The following is an 18,479-nucleotide window of genomic DNA, read 5'->3' as shown; positions in this document are numbered from 1 at the left end:
TATTGCATTAAATGATCTAGCTTTATTAGCCGACTGAATTTGATTATGTGATGCAGTGTTGCACAGTGTTTGCTTTGAAATTAGCAGTTGACGGTGCATTAAAAGAGCAATGGTTATCCAGTTTATTTATTTTTTTATTCATGTAATTTTTAAAACAAGTCGTGTTGGAAAAAAAAGTTATGTACAAAGAATATTATCACTCTTCTGAAAAGAATTAGGCATAAGAGGGCCACTTTCGATTGTCTAATAGTCCATTAAAACAGGTCAATATTTTTCTGGCTGTTTATGCTTTGTAATTAATGCAGGTATTTCTGTTGTGGTTTTAACAATGTTATGAAATAAATGTGTAAGTATCACGTGTTATCTTATTTTTGAGTGAAAGTCTTTATTTATACATATTTGTTTAAAGTATAGACTAAATTAAAATAACGTTATTAACCGGTATTTTTTCAAATCAAACCGTTTTCGGAACAGTAATGTTTAATGTGGAACGCAAAAACGGAAACGCTAAAATATCGATTCTGCTCGGAGTGAACCGATTGATATTTTTTTCAGTTTTTAAGCCCTGGTACTGACCCTAAAACTTGAATTTTTTCCCTCACACAGTCATTTTCATTTTGTGCAAACTATCCACAATACATATTTTTGTATTGCGATATATTTGTGACATGATATATTGTTACACCCCTAATAACATTCTCCAACACTGACCTCTACCCCTGACTAAAACAATACATACGGCGGTCCAATATAAATTCATACTTCATTCATAAACATATAAACGCTCACACCTACCAAGATCACCCCCAGGCTCCAGAGGTCGCACGCCTGGTCATATCCCGAGCTGTGGAAGAGCTCAGGCGCGGCGTACTGCAGGGTAAAGCAAGGGGTCTGCAGGGGGGCACTGCCGCTCCCCGCTGGAAACAACCGCGCAAAACCAAAATCAATCACCTTTAACACAGAGTCATCCGACTCATCAGCAAACAGCACGTTCTGCAAGTGGAGGAGAAAAAGAGAGAGACAATATGTGACATGCTGCTATGCATCAACACAACAAACCACAAGAGGTTCTATGTTACAGTCATTTGACTTCATGTGTACGTTTTGATCCAATTATGATGCATCGTGATGTATTGAAACGTGCAATGCGTGTCATATTGGGATGCGGTTGTTTTAAGTGATGGCCGAAAGATCTCATTTAGGAAAGAAAAAATCCCACTGATGAAGATTAATGGTGACAGTCGTCAGATGTGGACGGCACATTAAAATTCCACAGCACGGAGACGAAATCAGCACATGGATAGCCGAGCACAGAGTGAAGGCTGAATACATAATATCACAGAAGTGAAATCAAGCAAACTATGACTGATGATCACACAGCTGACGGGAGATCTGAATGAGAGAACGAGAAACCGACTAGAGCACGGCCAGTTAGCACGGCAACAGATGTGAGCATAATGCTTTGCTCAACGCTTGACAGCATCCTTTTAGACGTTTAGTGAGGGAATTGATTAAAAAGGCACTAAGGCTGCTCATTTCTTCATTCTATGTTAGTTAGTATTCCATCCTTGCATTCATTTATTCGTTTGCCGTTCTATTGTTCAAACCTCAACAACTCTACACATTTGTTGATACATATCGATTCTCAATAATCAAACCGTTTTTTCCTCATTTCTCGATACACTGAAACCAGCTGAGGTTTTTCGCTCGCTCTTCTCTCTCACTGCAGTGTGTGTTTTAATTAAATAAGTGTGTGCAGCTCATGATCTGCTTTCTGCAGCTGATCCCGTTTGCTGCATATGCTGAGAGTTTAATGTGCATTTGGGAGACCTGCACCGGTTATGCTTTATTTTTCTCACATTCGCATAATTGGCAAAAGAATTGTGGACAGATGATTACAGCATTTCACTAGATTTGTAATGGGAAGGTATTGTATCGAAGAGTTATACATTTGAGAGTCATGACAACAGTAGCATTTGTGATGCACTGAAATTTTAGCAAGTCAAAATATTTCGAATTTCGGTTTCCGGTGAATGACGATGTTTAATTAGTTACTTTTGATATGAAAAAGTCTCAGCTCTCAAATTCCATCAATTCTATAATAAAAATTTTAACAATACATGTCATGTTGATGTAGCCTGGCTCCGACCTCCTACATACTTCCACTCAATTATCATTTTCCTTCAGTACTTCGTCTGGGATTGCGGTAGGGCTGTAACGATTTGACCAAAAATAAAAACCTTGATTAATTGAACATTTTACCTCGATTACGATTAATGGCCGATTATTTTGCTGCTTCTTTTTTTTTGCTTTACATTTTTTTACTGTAAATATTTTCTACTATTAAAGCTTTTCTAATGAAAAGTGAATTTCTTTGTGATTTTAAAATACTTGAAGGAAACGGTTCACTTTCAGCAGTTATTGTCTATGGGGCAGATTTCTGCTTGTTGTACATCAGATACAGATAAATTAACACAGTAGGCTTACATTACATTTATTTGAATGAATTAATGAGAGAGTGATTGCGTGTGTGAATTATTCATACCGTCTCTATTCATTATGAAGCTGTGGTTTGTACTTACTTCAAAGGTATTAAAATATATGCCTATAATGGTTGAGTTTCTAAGCTACTTTAGTGACTTTACTTTAGTCACAGGACAGCGTTGACACTGCGTTTCTGCGCTGCTCTCTGCGCGCGATCTTCACGGGATGTGCTTCTGTCTGAGTGTTCGTTTGTCACAATATATCATGCATTAGTTCAACATAATACACATCTGATGGTCTAAAATCGCTCCAATGTTCAAACTGGCAGGCCTTAAAACACAAACAAATGACAAAGCTTTGTGAGGACGCAGGTGAAAGAGGTCTGCCTTCAGGGCGCGCGAGCGTTGTCAGAGACGCAACACGGCTCGGCTCTCTGTGTCACAAAAAAAAGCTGAGCACTGAACGGATACGTTTTCCGTATTGTTGTTTTTGAATAGTGCACAATCGCTTTAAAATGTTCAAGCCTTTAAACACATTTACTTGACAAACTTTATGAGGACGAAAGTGAAAGCGATCTGGCTTCGGGGCTTGCACGCGTCGTCGTGTGTGTGTGTGGGAGCGCGTAGGCTATAAGAACGGCAATTAACTGACCTGTATAAACTGTGTAAAACATGCAGTTACTATAGTGATTCTGGGCATCTATAAACAAAGATACCTGTTCCTGCATCTCTCTGTGTGCCTGCAAACTGCACTTGATGTGACTGACGGGGCGGAGTCACGTGACTAAAACCGAGATAACCGACATGGGAAAAATACGTCGGTTAGAGGTTCTGAATTTTGGTTTCGATTATTTTTCGATTAATCGTACAGCCCTAGATTGCGGTATATTTTCTGGTTATCTCCAGTCAAATTTTAACTGGTCCAATCAGCGAACAGAGGGAGTGGCTGAGAACGATGACGTTGATGTCATGTGCTAGTTTGAGATGACATACGTCACGACCAAACGTTAGCGATTGCTTATGGCAGATCCAGTGTCTCTGGGCAAATCCAATAGTTTTAAACTTCAACAGAGTATCCGCCTTCAAGGAAGTAAACGCTTGTCAATGGAGAGTGGCCAGACTCTCTGTACAAATGAAATGTACGAGAGTCTGGTAGAACCAGGCTGATTTTGATGCTCTTATTGATGCACTATATAAAACATTTTCAGTAAAATTTCCAAAAACCACTAAGTGGTTATATATTTTGTTCAGTTGAGTACTTACAATATCCCAAATGTTTCCAACTATTTGTAAATCGTGAGAAAATTGCCATTTTAACCAAGGAACCGGGACGTGGGAGGGAGTCGCCTGTCAATTGCGTCATATCTGCGTTACCCTCGGTTTCCGGTTTTATTTTGCAGAAACGCTTTACTCTCACTGTGAACAAGTGTCATAGCACCCGCCGAGTGAACGCACAGAGTAACGCCATAACATCATTTTCAACACACTCAGATATATCTAATATGATAAACAGAGCTGCGTTACCTCAAACTCATGACCGGAAAAGCGGAAATGGCGGCGGCGACTGTGGCATAATAGAAGTCCCGCTGCTCACGAGGAGCATGTTGCGTTTATCTTATTAACAATCGCTCCAGTGGCCTTGCTCAGCTCCACAACATCGGCCCTGCTCTGCTTCAGACTACAGTAACGTTAATGATCGCATCCATGAGCATGATTTCTGCCCGAGTCCTATCCTGATTCTTTTCCACCGGCTGTGAGGTGATGACCACATGTCCCAAGATTCTGTGCGCAAACTTGCCGTCATCAAACTACGCCTTTGTTTTGAATAGGCGACCTCTAGTGGATGGAAAAGTTACATAGTGCAGCTTTAATGAGTCGTGACATATAAAAAATGAAAGGACATGAATAGGCAAAAACAATGTGTTTTTTTTCCTTCAGCAATACATTTTTAGGTTTTTTTATGTTCAAACTTTGTATAAAGAAGATTCTCAACTATGTTATGAACTATGAATGAAACAGGATGATTTGATTTACCATTTTACTTTATGCAATATGTGGGTGAAATGGCCATAAATGCCATTCCCATTCTATGCAATGCATCTATACACTGGATCTAATTTGCATATTAATGTGTTCTTGGGGCAAAATGTAATGAAAAAAGACATGTAATAATGGGAGTAATAATTGAGAACATTTTCATAAGAATAACTCATATTTCATAAGAATATTGATGTATAATTTATTTTCCTATTCTCCCAGAATGCCTGATAAACAAGTCCTGGTGTCCTCTACAGAGGTCATGTAAGACATCATCGCCCTGTTTTGTAACGGTCATACTTTGATTAGAACCCCAGGACATTTTCCTGAGATGTTGATTCCTGAGAAACAGTTTGAAAATGTGTCAGATTTAAATGATAATTATAAAATATCATCATATTTCGATAAGAGTGCTTAATTGGATCCTTCAGTCATTTTTAAAGACCAAGGAGAGGGAGTTGTCATGGTTACACCTCCAAACATTTGGTATCCCTGCAAAACCCTGAATGTGCTCTTTACAGGACATCCAAAACTGTGACATGTATTTCTGTCAGAGATATTTGCTAAAATATAATGTCTTCTGCAGGGGAAAAATCTCCGTTGCTGGGTCTCAGGAGGATATCGCTGTAGCGCCTTAGTTCAAGCAGCACGTGAACCGATCATCTCTTCCTCTTTACTTATAGTTACAGCACGAAATAAACATCAATAAACATCAGAAGATATATTGAAAGAAACAGTACAACTTACTAAAAATCTATGATGTCTCATGTAATCATTCAATCAGTGTTTCAGACATCAATAATATCAAGTAACATTTACCTCAGAAAAACTATTCAATGAATTTAAGAGCAATATATGCGCTACATTACATATTCATACATATTTTTACTATAAACTGTTGTCGTCACTACTAAATTTGTGTTTGAATATATCTGCCATGAATAATGTCATTGATATAAAAACTGCCTTGTGTGCAATTTAAATGTTTATATACATCTCAGTTAGATATACAACTAAATTCATGGGCGTCGGAAGCAAAACAAATGTGGGTGGTCCTCTCTCAGAAAATCTTACTGGAGTAGATGCCATTTACATTAAGTACAAATATATCGAAAACAAAAAATATATATGTCTGCTAAACATCTGGTTTACGGAAATCACCATGTTTTTGACAGCGGCTATAGTGAAGGGATTAAGACGCATGTCATCAAGTTTTGACGCAAATCGACCTGCGATTCTAACCTGCCTTTTGCTGAACTAACTCAACTCCCTTTTCCAATCACATATCAGATCGGAAAGGCATTTATTTTCAATGAAAATTAAGAAAATATTCGAAAAGTGGAAATAAAGTGTCTAACATGTGTTTAATAATAAGTGTTTATTGGTTAGGGGTAGGTAAACAAACATGTGCTGGATAAGAGACGATAAAAGTGAGTGGGTCCAATATCATTGATCGTAAAAAGTGGGTGAGTCTTGTCCCACCCACATACAATGGTTCCGACGCCCATGACTAAATTAGATTAAAGAACTGTCACCGTCCTGCTAGCGGGACGCTTGGCGCACTTTTTATTTATTGCCTTTTTTTCGTATCACATAGTTTAGTAATCATCATTAGGTATCATTCGAAAGCTTACGAATCAAAATTTGTCCTGAGAAAAACACTTTGAATTGGATGATGTGTTACCATGGAAATGGTACTTTAAATTCTGTTAGGGCTCCTCCCCTAGTGGGCGATGTCATGTTTCATATTACAAAATGTATTTTGACTACTTTATAATCAAACCTTTTCTAATCTTGACAAAGCACATATCGTCGGAAAGGTCTCAAGGTTCCATATTTGGTGACTATTTTGTGATAGAAGTGATATTTGGAGAGACATTTATTAATTGTAATTTTTTTTTAAAACAATGGAATGTGGGTGACACCCGGTGGCTATTTTTGGTATAGCGCCTAAACAAAATCTAATAGGAACTTCAATTTTTGTGATATCAACTTCAAATTTGGAACACAACTTGGTTAGATATATGGCTTTGATTTTATAGTAATTTAGTTTGTAAAATATATATTTTATATAAAATAAAAACATTTGATTTACAGTCAATTTAAACATAACTTTTTCTTTTTTAAGTTCTTTTCACATCAGCAAAAATCTTCAAAACAACACCAAACATAGGTCTATATGCTTGAATTACAACCATTTAAGTTTGAATAGTGCATTTTCACGTCTATTCTCAAAATGGGTTGAGTCGGTTAAGGGGTTTCAGCTAAATTAAAACTTTAATTACAGTTTTTGTTGTTTGTATTTAAAAAAAATTACTGAAGAAAGTGGTGCTTATCTGGGCAAACATCACTGACACAATGATAGTTGTTGTTTGTAGGTTACTAGTAGGATGGGCATTTTCCCAAAATACTGTATTCAAATATTTGGCCTTATAAAAATCGAATATTCGAATATTCATTTATTTAAAATGATGTTATTTTGAGAAAATGAGAAAGACGTTTTTTTAATTTATCAACGCGTGATGCGTGTGGTGGAAGCGGCGGCACTGCTGACAGACATTGCAGAGACACAAATATAATGGTGTTCAGTGAAGTTTCTAACAGCACTTCGTGTTTTCTGTTCTTAAACCCTCGACGAAACTTAAAGGAAGCATATGTCTCGAGATCATTTTGCTATGGGACTTTTATCATGCCACAGTCGCCGGCGCCACTTCCGCTTTTCTGATCAAGAGTTTGAGGTAACGCAGCTCTGTTTATCATATTAGATACATTTGAGTGTGTTGAAAATGATGTTATGCCGTTATTCTGTGCGTGCGCTCGGTGGCTGCTATGACACTTGTTCACACTGCAGTAAGAGTAAAGTGTTTCTGCAAAATAAAACTGGAAACCGAGGGGAACGCAGATATGACGCCATTGACACGCGACTCCCTCACACATCCCAGTTCCTTGGTTAACAGAGCGATTTCTCACGATTTAAAAATTTAAGATATTGTAAGTACTCAACTGAACAAAATATATAACACTGGCCTAGTGGTTTTTGGATATTTTACAGAATTTTTTTTTACATAGAGCACCTTTAATTACAGATCAATATTCGACTATTCGTGCACACCCCTAGTTACTAGGGTGTTGCTAGTTAGGGGCTAATTCCCTTTGCCCTAATACAAATCTGTTACATCTGTAATTCTTTCTCTCTGTATCTCTCTACCTCTGGTTTGAGGTCTCGATGTACGACTCCAGCCTCATGCATGTAGCTGACCGCTGACACCAGGCTCTTCATCAGCTGACTGGCCTCCCATTCTGCAAACATCTTCTTTTTCCTTATTCGCTCCAACAGCTCTCCACCACGCAACAGCTCCATGACCAGATACGTATGGTACTAGGAGAGATGGAGCGGAGAAAATGGGAAAAAAAGCTACTAATAGTAGTTACATAACATATATTATGTACGTGACCAGGTATGTACGCAAAAGTAAAAAACGATTCCGTTTTAATAAAAAAGCTGGATATGGTTATTAGTCTGAAGTCATTATAATTAGCTTAAAAACAGCAGAATTTCAATAGCTAGGGATATGTAGTGGTGCAAAGACATACCTGATCGGTATAGACCTCGTGGAGTGTGACGATGTTCGCGTGAGACTCACACTGGCGTAGTGCCGCAATCTCTCTCTGAGTCATGGCCTCCATCCTACAAAGAAAATAGGGAATCGTCAAGGATAATATCACAACTGATTTAACAGAGCTGACATTATTAAGTATCTCAACAAAGACCAAACAACCAAGCATGATGCAGCCTATTAGAATGCAGTTAAAATGCCAACGGAAATTCTTTTGCGCATCTCAGAGCAAAAAACAGCTATTACTGAAAATCATTACTGAATGAATCTGCTTTTTACAATTAATTATTCAATAACCCATCCATAAAGACACTTGTTTGGTTTCTGAATAAGCCATTTTGAACGAATCATTTGAGTAAATGATTCAAAGGATCACTCATTAAGAAAGGGACTTTCTGCCACCTACTGGTGGTTTTAGTTTCATATTTAGGGTGTTCACACTTGGCATGTTTGGTTCGATTAAAAACGAGCCCTGGTGCAATTGCTCTGTTAGTGCGGTTCATTTGAATAAGTGTGAACGCTGACATCTAAACCCTGGTGTGGACCAAACAAGTGGACCAAGACCGCTGAAAATATGGGTCTCCGTCCGCTTCAAAATTAACTCTGGTGCGGTTCGACTGAAATATAAACGCAACAGACGGACCAAAGTTATGTAAAAGCACCAAAAACAGGACATGATGTCGGTCACAAAATACGGCCCTAAAAAGGACAAAATGCTCAAGCCTATCTGTTTTTTCTCATCACAGTCGTGATGTTGCCCATCATAGTTCAGTACAGGCGTCAGTAGTGCTGGGCGGTATACCAGTTCATATCGAATACCGGTATTTATTTTGTTATGATTAATTTTGATGATACCGCAATACCGGTATGTCGCTTACACAGCGTTCGGAACGTGGTGCAGCGCGTCACTGTTTGAGAGGGGTCCCGTTTCACTGTTGCACTGTAGTGAGAGCACAGCTGAGATCGCATCACAGCCTATGGCTGAATCCGAAATCGCCCCCTAAAGCCTCATTCACTATTCTCCATGTTATCCACTTATATTGTTCACTTGAAAGAGTGGATGAAAATGAGTGAGGGAATTCGGACAGGCGTTGTGTGTACATCGGCTGTACACTCGTTATTGCGGTGAAATGTGAGATTGAATGAGTGCACTCGATAACGTCCACTATGGTTTTGGACACCACTACAAATGGTTGTCCCTTCAAATAATGCCCTATTTCAGGTTATAGGGGGCGATTTCAGATTCAGCCCTTGATGTTATTCTGCTACACAGAAGACGATGTAAATTAATAAATAGACTGACAATTCAAAGAAGAATGGGCAAAAATGTAACTGCATTATTCTTTCTGTGTTAAACTGACGTTTAACGGTGTCGTTTGTTCAGAGGCTGTAGTGCTCTTAAATGTATTGAAAATATCCTTAGACTTTTTAAATGTTCTTCTGCGTTTCTCCCTTGTTTTGGCAGTTTGTTGTTATATAGGGTTCGATTTTTAAAATGCTTAAGGTGCCCTCAACTCTGCTTTTTCTCTCTCTCCATGGTCAAATTTTAATATTCAGATGTCTGTAATGAGTGTGTTGCAGGTCTGTGTTATATTGGTTGTTGTCTCCCCACAGCATCATTTTGTGGGGCTTTGCAAACCTGAATTAACTCCAGTGTGGAATTTTTCTACAATATTCACTCATCATGACAGTAAAATAGGGCATTCTAGTCAATCTACTGCAGTATTTCCTCTCTCAATCAGTAGAAAATGTGGTTAACACCCGGTCATGCATAGGGGAAAAAAACCTGTACCTGTCTGGACCAAATGAACCAAGCAAACCAAACTACAAGCGTAATTGCAGTGCAAATGCATATATGCCACCTCTGAGCCATATTCAACTCATAGATGAGTAAACGCATTTAAAATGTCACTTCAGATGCAGCTTCTGTGCCACCTCCGCAGTGCAAACATGACTTTTGATTTTATTGGATTGGTAGCAGCCCTATAGTGTTGTATTATTCTAATTGAATTTATTGATTAATTGTAAGAATTTGAGGGGGGAAAAATGTATTTGATACATCAAAGTTTACAAACAATTATTCAGACCTAAATCAGCCAGGGTACCAGCACAAAAACACACTCAGCAAAATATCGAATTAACAGTATCTACAAAATCCCATCAAACACCCTTGGAGCTAAATTCGTTTAGATATTGTTTTACATTAAAAAGGACTTACATTATTTTTTCAGTAGTTTTGAATGAGTTGTCTACTAAAAGACGTATTGTTTATTTTCTCTCAATGCTTAACTTTGTTAATTCATTCGTATGAAACCTCAAATAATGACTTTAAAAATCACATACTGTATGTCAACACTTGAGTTTTTAATGTGGTTTGGCAAAGAACAAGTCTGGTTTAACGTCTCTACCTTCGGCTGATGATTTTCACAGCGTATTCCTGGCCACTCTGCCTGTGTCTGCACTTCCTGCAGACAGAAAAACTACCCTCGCCCAGTGGCGACCCCTGCAGGCACAGCTCATAGTGCTGAAAGAACTGAGAGTCCTGAAAAAGACATGAAAATGATATTTTACCTTTTTTCCCCGAAATTAATTTTTGCTGAATGTTTTTACTTGTTAAAATTTCAGTGCATCACAAATACTAATGTTGTCATGACACAACAAAAAAGGCAGCTGTGTACCTTTAGCATAGAACTGCGCTGGACTGTAGCAGAACCAGGACGGTCAACATTCACATGAGCGTCCAGAACATCCGCCATCACCACATTCTTATTGAACAAGATAGAAGGAGCCACAAACGAGTAGCCCTGAGAGAAAAAAGAAAACTGGATCAATACAGAGATTAATTTTGCAACAGTAAAATTCCTGCTGAAAAAAATAAAAACAGCATGAACCGGCCTAAGTGGCTAGCTGGTTTTATTATTATTCTAATTAAATGTTCTATTCTTTTTTTTAAAAATCCACAGAAGAAGATTTGGAATGACATGAAGTCACTTTTGAGTGAATTATTTCGTTAAACTGGTCTATCTACTGGTCTATCTGGTCTCCCAGCCTGGTAAAACTGGTGTTCAGCTGGTTAGACTGGTCTGGTTTGACCAGCCGAAGTGAATGAGTGCACAGCAAGGGTGAGTAATATCTGAATAAAAGGAACATCATTGAACACGGTTTAGATGACAGAGATGGTGTTAAAAAGTGTGTGGGTGTGTGACTTTATCAAAGAGACTAGGTGTTAAGTCACTGAACTGTAACTGTAGATGTATGTGTAAAGTTACACTGTTGATAATAATAATGGAGGGCTGTGGCAAGAAATAAGATTTAATGTATTGTATGCATGTATTTGTCTCCATGAAAGGGACACACAGGTGTGTTTGTGTGCGTGTGAATACCTGAAACAGACGGTCTGTACTAGGTGGTGTGCTGGCAGGGGAATAGACCGGATCCATTCCTGTAAACTCCTCGGCAAAGTTACCCACATCCAACTCATTACGCAGTTCTGGTCGGAATGGGCTCTGAACCTTTTTCTCTGCCAAGTCCGACCAGTTTAAGCCCTATATAGAACAACCAGTTAGGATGTGAGACAATCAACAGTGACACCAAAATAAATGTGGACACCAGTGTTAATTTTGACAGCAAATTTTGATTTAGTTTTAGCCATAGTCTTTTGACTAAAATTCGATTTATTTTTAGTCATATTTTAGTCAGCTGAATTGTTGTTCGTTTTAGTCGACTAAATATTATAAGATAAAACATCTACAGTAGTATTAGTCTAAATTAAATCTATTATTCAATTTTTGTTTAGTTTAGTTTAGTTTGTTTGTCTCGTGTGATGCGGGGGGGGCCTTTGGATTATATTATCAAAGCGAGTTATTGGATTACGACAATTAAATTCATTTTAAACAGATTATACCTGTTGTGTTTAATGTAACCCACGGTGTGAATTCAATTGGATTGATTATTTGGCGCTACGAGTAAAGGAGCGCATCTTACGTTAATAGACTGAGTGAACAGCTGATCCCCTGAGTGAACAGAGTGAACAGCTGATCCCCGGCACGGTGGGCTGGCCCACCAGCAGTATGCCACTGAAAAGGAGCCCAACTATGGAGGAACTTGAGGATCTAAAGAGCACAATAGACTCCCTAAGTAGGAATGTGATCACAGTCAGAGAGCAACAGGAGAAGCTCTTAGATTTGCTTGAGGAGGTGAAAAAATTACGTTTCCAGAGTGCGGAAAAGGACCGACGCATTTTGGAGTTGGAACGGCAAGTGGATGATCTGGAACAATATACCCGCATTAATGACGTGGTCGTCACTGGAATAAAGATCAAGCCTCGCTCATATGCGCGCACGGTGGCCGCAGATAGCGAGGTGCCCAGTGAGCAGGAAACGCACTCTGTGGAGCAACAGGTGGCATCCTACCTCCAAGGCAAGGGGATAGAGATGGACCTGGAGCTCATTGAGGCCTGCCATCAACTGCCATCAATCAGAAATGGGAGACCATCAGCCGTCATTATGCGGTTTGTCAATCGAAAAAAATAAACTGTCACTTCTGAAACAAGGACGCAAATTGAAAGGAACAGATGTCTTTATGAATGATCACCTGACGAGAAGAAATGCTGAAATCGCTAAAAAGGCAAGAATGCTTAAAAAGGAACACAAGATACAACACACTTGGGTAACCAACTGCAAAATCTTCATTAAATTAAACGGGACTCCAGAGGAAGCAAGAGTATTGATGGTGAGGAATATAGAAGATCTTGATAAATACTGAGATGAAAACAAGGTAACTCGTGACTCTCTATACATCTCATGCTCAATACATCAAATAAGCCTACTCAAAACAATGACATGGACATGCTGCACAATATCCTCCATCATAACCAAATGGAACTAGACACTTTATCATATGAACACGACACAATAGATCCAGCAGCAGATATAGACCCAGACATACATTTTCTCTCTTCTATTGTTAAAAACTGTAATTATATCACACAAGAACAGTTTGAAAACAATGTGAAATTAGAGGGCAAATTATCGATAATACACTTTAATAGTAGAAGTATGTACACTAACTTTAATTCCATCAAAGAGTATCTGCAACATTTCACTTACCCGTTTAATATCATAGCTATTACTGAAACTTGGTTTAATGATGACAAAGGCATAGATTTTGGACTTGATGATTACAACTTATTATATAAAAATAGAGGAAATAAAGCAGGGGGTGGGGTTGCTTTATATATTCATAACTCTATCAACTGTATGGTTTTATCACATATGACCCTAGCAATAGATGAAATTATGGAATGTCTAACCGTTGAAATACACCATGAAAAAAAAAATAACATTATTGTAAGCGTTGCATATCGATCACCTGGTTCAAATATTGACATTTTTAATGAATGGATGGAGAAACTGTTTTCCAGTGTAAATTATAAAACATTATTTATCTGTGGTGACTTGAATATAGACGTATTAAATCCAACTAAACATAAATATACAGATGACTTTTCAGATACAATGTTCACGATGTCTCTCTATCCAACAATAATTAAACCAAGTAGAATAACATCACATAGCGCTACAATTATTGACAATATTTTCACTGACATCATGGGGAATAAAATTACTAGTGGCCTCTTTATGTGACATAACTGACCATTTACCTATCTTTATTGTTCTTGACCATGATTGTAAAAAGAAAAGTAAGAAAGACAGTAAGTTAACCTACAAACGGATAAAAAGTGAGGAATCTATAAATGCCTTCAATAATAGTCTGATGCTTCAAGATTGGAGTACAGTCTATAAAGGAACAGATGTTGACGAGGCGTATAACAACTTTTTAGATATATTTATGTCCCTGTACAATAAACACTGTCCTATTAAAGAACTCAGAATAAATAGAAAAAATACAAATAGCCCTTGGCTAACAAAGGGAATAATAAATGCTTGTAAAAAGAAAAAAAATAATCTGTATAGAAAATTCATTAATTTAAAAACTGAAGAAGCCGAACTAAAATATAAGAAATATAAAAATAAATTAATAGATATAATTAGAACAAGCAAACAGCTATATCACAGGAAAGTATTACAAGAAAATAATAATAATATGAAAGTAACATGGCATATATTAAATAGATTAATCAGACAAGGAGCTACAAAGGCAACATATCCTGAATATTTCGATGACAATAATTGTATAATTCACAACATGAATGATTTAGCTAATGGGTTCAATAGTTTTTTTGTAAATGTTGGTCCAGAGTTGGCGGCAAAAATTCACGATAAAGGAGCTTCTCAAAGAAATACAAGTATTGAAAAAAATCCATATTCTATTTTTCTAGCTGCAACAAATGTACAAGAGATGACAAACATTGTTCTCAAGTGTAAAAGTAAGTTATCTAGAGATTATCACGACATTGATATGGTATTAATCAAAAGGGTAATCAACAACATAGCAAAACCTTTAACTCATATCTGCAACTTATCTTTCCAGTCAGGTCAATTTCCCCAAAAAATGAAAATTGCCAAAGTAATACCTATATTTAAAAGTGAGAATAAACACAGTTTTACAAATTATCGACCAATTTCCCTACTGCCTCAGTTTTCGAAAATTCTTGAAAAACTCTTCGATTCACGTCTTGAAAAGTTTCTTGATAAGCATCAAATAATTGATGAAGCGCAATATGGTTTCAGGACAAAAAGAACAACTTCTATGGCAATAGTTGATGCAATAGAGGACATAACACGTGCATTTGGATGAAAAGAAATATGCTGTGGGTATTTTTATTGATTTGAAGAAAGCTTTTGACACAATTAATCATGCATTCTTATTTGAAAAATTAGAACAGTACGGTATCAGAGGGGTCGCTGGGAACTGGTTAAGAAGCTATCTTATAGAAAGAGTTCAGTTTGTACAAATGGGAACGTATACATCTAATAAACTTGGCATTGTTTGTGGTGTCCCCCAGGGCTCAGTACTGGGGCCAAAGTTGTTCAATTTATATATAAACGATACCATTTTAAGGTATCCCAGTTACTAAAACTTATACTTTTCGCAGATGACACCAATATATTTTACAGTAGTTATAATTAGAATGAACTTATAGGTACTGTAAATGAGGAGCTAGATAAAGAAGTGGATGGATGCTAACAATATGTCGCTTAATTTATGTAAGACCAAAGTAATGATGTTTGGCAACCTAAAAATGAACTCAGAGTTACCAATTATGATTGAAGGTGTCCAAATCGAGAAAGTAAACGAGTATAAATTCTTGGGAGTTGTAACGGACAATAAATTATCATGGAAAGCCCACGTAAGACACATAAAAACTAAAATTTCAAAATGCCTCTCAATAATAAATAAAGTAAAATATGATCTTGATCAAAATTCACTACGTACATTATACTGTTCCTTGGTACTCCCTTACCTCACATATTGTGTTGAAGTGTGGGGGAATCCTTACCAATCCACAGTTAATCCAATAGTTATTTTACAGAAACGTGCTATAAGAATCATCCATAAAGTTGGTTTTCTTGAACACATGCATAATTTATTTCTTTACTCCAAGCTCTTAAAATTTCTTGACCTTGTAAAATATTACACACTAATAATTTTATTTAAAGCACTCAACAATTTATTACCATGTCATTTGCAAGGCTTGTTTACAATCAAAGAGAAAATTCATAATTTAAGAGGATATGGAGATTTTAAATTACCTAATGTCCGAACCACTCATAAAAGCTTTTGTGTGTCTATACGTGGTGTGAAACTTTGGAACAGTTTGGATATACACTGCAAACAATGCCAAAATATCAATATATTCAAGATGCAATACAAACACAAGGTCTGGTCACAATATATAGAGAGATTGTCTTAACATGATCTCAATATTCCATCCTGCAGTGCTGGTTTGTGCTTGTCATTTTTCCATGTTTTGTTTCTTTTTTTTTTACCAGTGTTGGTATCTGTAAAATGTCCTTACCATTGTTGGTATGTGCTGTCTGTTACCAGTGTTGGTATCTGTAAATTTTCCTTACCATTGTTGGTATCTTATAGTTATTATTGAAATCTAATTATTAAGTTAGCAAAGATAAAACAGTTACTTTTCGTCCTCAAGTGAAGAAATGGTCCAATGAAAACAAAAAGGAAGCTTATTATGTTATGTTATATGATTTATGAGAAATGGGGGTGGGATTAAAAAAGTTCTCTTCCCACTCCTTTTTGGGCAAACGGGAAAATAACTTTGCACATTAAATATAAGTCTTGTGTGGGGTTTTTTTTTTTTTTTTTTTTTTTTTGTGGATTAACCGCACAAACTGTCAAAAAAAGATGTAAATTATGTTTCTTTGTGTTAAAATGTTCACTTGCCCAAAAGAAAATAAAAAAAAACAAACAAAAAAAAACAACAACAAAAAACGTACGCTTAGCTTATATTACATCAAACCATGCAAATTATTATTATTCTTATACTTTGTTCTCAAATTGTTCATGTTAACAACATCAGCATTGCGTGACTACATGTATTAAGTGTTTATTAGCGTAACCTGTAGATTTCAATTTCTCTACAGTCTAATCTTTTGCTTTTGACTACGGGTGAATCTCCAGTTGTCACTGATGATGTCGTTTGGATCTTTCTGAATTACAATCCGCCATCAAAACTATATGTTTAATTATTCCAGCTACCGTGAGAAAAGGCTATAAATGATCTGCCACCTGCAGCATCCTCACATGTGATCGCCTACTAGCCGGACTCCTTCTTTATGCATACAGATGTGACGTAATGACGCAAAGACGAACGGCGCCATGCTCGAATACCAATCCCACATAAATAAAAACACATTATTACGAGCTCACCGTTGTGAATCGGGCTAAGGTAAGGAGATAGTTTTGGCTGGTTATGTTCTTCCTCAAAAATGGATTTTGGATAATTTTTAACCGAAAAAAGTAACACTGAGATCAAATGTGAGGAATAAAAACAGATGAAAAGCAAAAAAACGAACCTTGAAGAAAGGATGGCATTTGATGTCCTCGGATCCTCGGGGACCAGAGCCCAATCTCTTATGAGGGTCTTTCACAAGTAACTTTCGCAGGAGATCCTGAGCCAAGGGCCCAATGATCGAGGGGAATGGAGGCTCACAGCGCAGGATGCGTCTGCCAGAGACAGAAAGCTACTTTAATTCTGGGGAACTATTTATGAGATCCAGTCATAACAGTTATCATCACTGGGAGTTTAAACACTGTGAGAGCCTGTGTGCGGACGAGACTCACTTGGACACCTCGCTCTGGGAATTTCTCTCTCCCTCCAGTGTAAACGGAGACGCTCCAGTCAACAGCTCAAACATCAGAATCCCCAAACTCCACCAATCCACTGCCTACAGAAAGGGAAGGAAGGAATTATTACCACTATTGCACATGTCACCAATCATAATTTGGAGAATATCTCGAAAGCCTGTCCTATTAAGATGGTAAATGTTTCTCATAGGCACGAAAAGTCAATACAGGTCAATAGTCAGTGATTTTATTGCCATCTGAATCCAGATTGTTTACACTGAAATGCAACCTAGAAGTTTTCAAACTAAAACGGGGTCTGCTGCATTTGTTTTTTTTTATCTCAAAAACTAATTTTTAAACGCAAAAAAAGTGTAGACGACAGGCATAACTGTAGCAAAAGTTATGGGTTTTAAAACGAAAACGCACTAGTATAAACAAGGCTTAAGATGGACATACTTTTTTTTTTTTGACCATAAATTCTCATTACATTAATGCAAAAAAGTCATCATCACCAAAATGTGAAAAACTTAAAAAAAGCTGTAATATGGAAAGAGAAATATATATTTAAAAGTTAATATGCATATTTCTATAATTCAACATTACAAATACATTCCTCTATCACAGCTTAATGTGGAGAGGCAAAATATAATTAAGACATTTGTAGGAAGACGCTTGAATTACAGTCATGAGAATCATATTTCCATACACTTATGTGCATTTTGGGATATCGCATTTAAAAAAACCTCTTGATGAAAATACCAAGATGTGCATAAATAATGAAAACAAATGTGCATATAAAAAACGTTTGCGCTCAATTGAGGTGGATACATTTTTTATCCGGTAAGACACATACAGTAAACTATGATGGAAGCACATTTACTGAATAAATCCCTCGATGCGCAACAAAAACCTCACATGACTTTGCCTCAACAGAGGATGTGATTAATTTGGTCATTGTGAAATGCCTGAGCCAAAGTCTGTCATCAAAATTATTTGGTATAATGACCTCCCAGAAGTATCTCACAAGTGTCTCAAACACCAGGCATCCGAAGATAAGATAAAATGACAGCAT

At 37.1% G+C, this 18,479-nt stretch overlaps 1 protein-coding gene across 1 annotated transcript in view; it reads right to left on the bottom strand.

Moving 5' to 3' along the window:
• Window positions 1–18,479, bottom strand: part of rps6ka4 (ribosomal protein S6 kinase, polypeptide 4) — a 48,549-nt gene that overhangs the window by 15,668 nt on the left and 14,402 nt on the right. Inside the window, exons 8-15 of the mRNA XM_079815512.1 lie at window positions 17,405–17,508; window positions 17,137–17,287; window positions 11,521–11,682; window positions 10,816–10,941; window positions 10,546–10,679; window positions 8,115–8,208; window positions 7,729–7,899; window positions 796–993 (exon numbers count right to left, since the gene is read on the bottom strand). Coding sequence (XP_079671638.1) covers window positions 796–993; window positions 7,729–7,899; window positions 8,115–8,208; window positions 10,546–10,679; window positions 10,816–10,941; window positions 11,521–11,682; window positions 17,137–17,287; window positions 17,405–17,508 — 1,140 coding nt within the window. The remainder of the gene's footprint in view (window positions 1–795; window positions 994–7,728; window positions 7,900–8,114; window positions 8,209–10,545; window positions 10,680–10,815; window positions 10,942–11,520; window positions 11,683–17,136; window positions 17,288–17,404; window positions 17,509–18,479) is intronic.

The sequence above is a fragment of the Gobio gobio genome (assembly GCF_949357685.1).
Source record: "Gobio gobio genome assembly, chromosome: 4".
Taxonomy (NCBI): domain Eukaryota; kingdom Metazoa; phylum Chordata; class Actinopteri; order Cypriniformes; family Gobionidae; genus Gobio; species Gobio gobio.
Note: the sequence above shows the minus strand (reverse complement) of the source record. Positions and strands in the feature narration are given on the sequence as shown.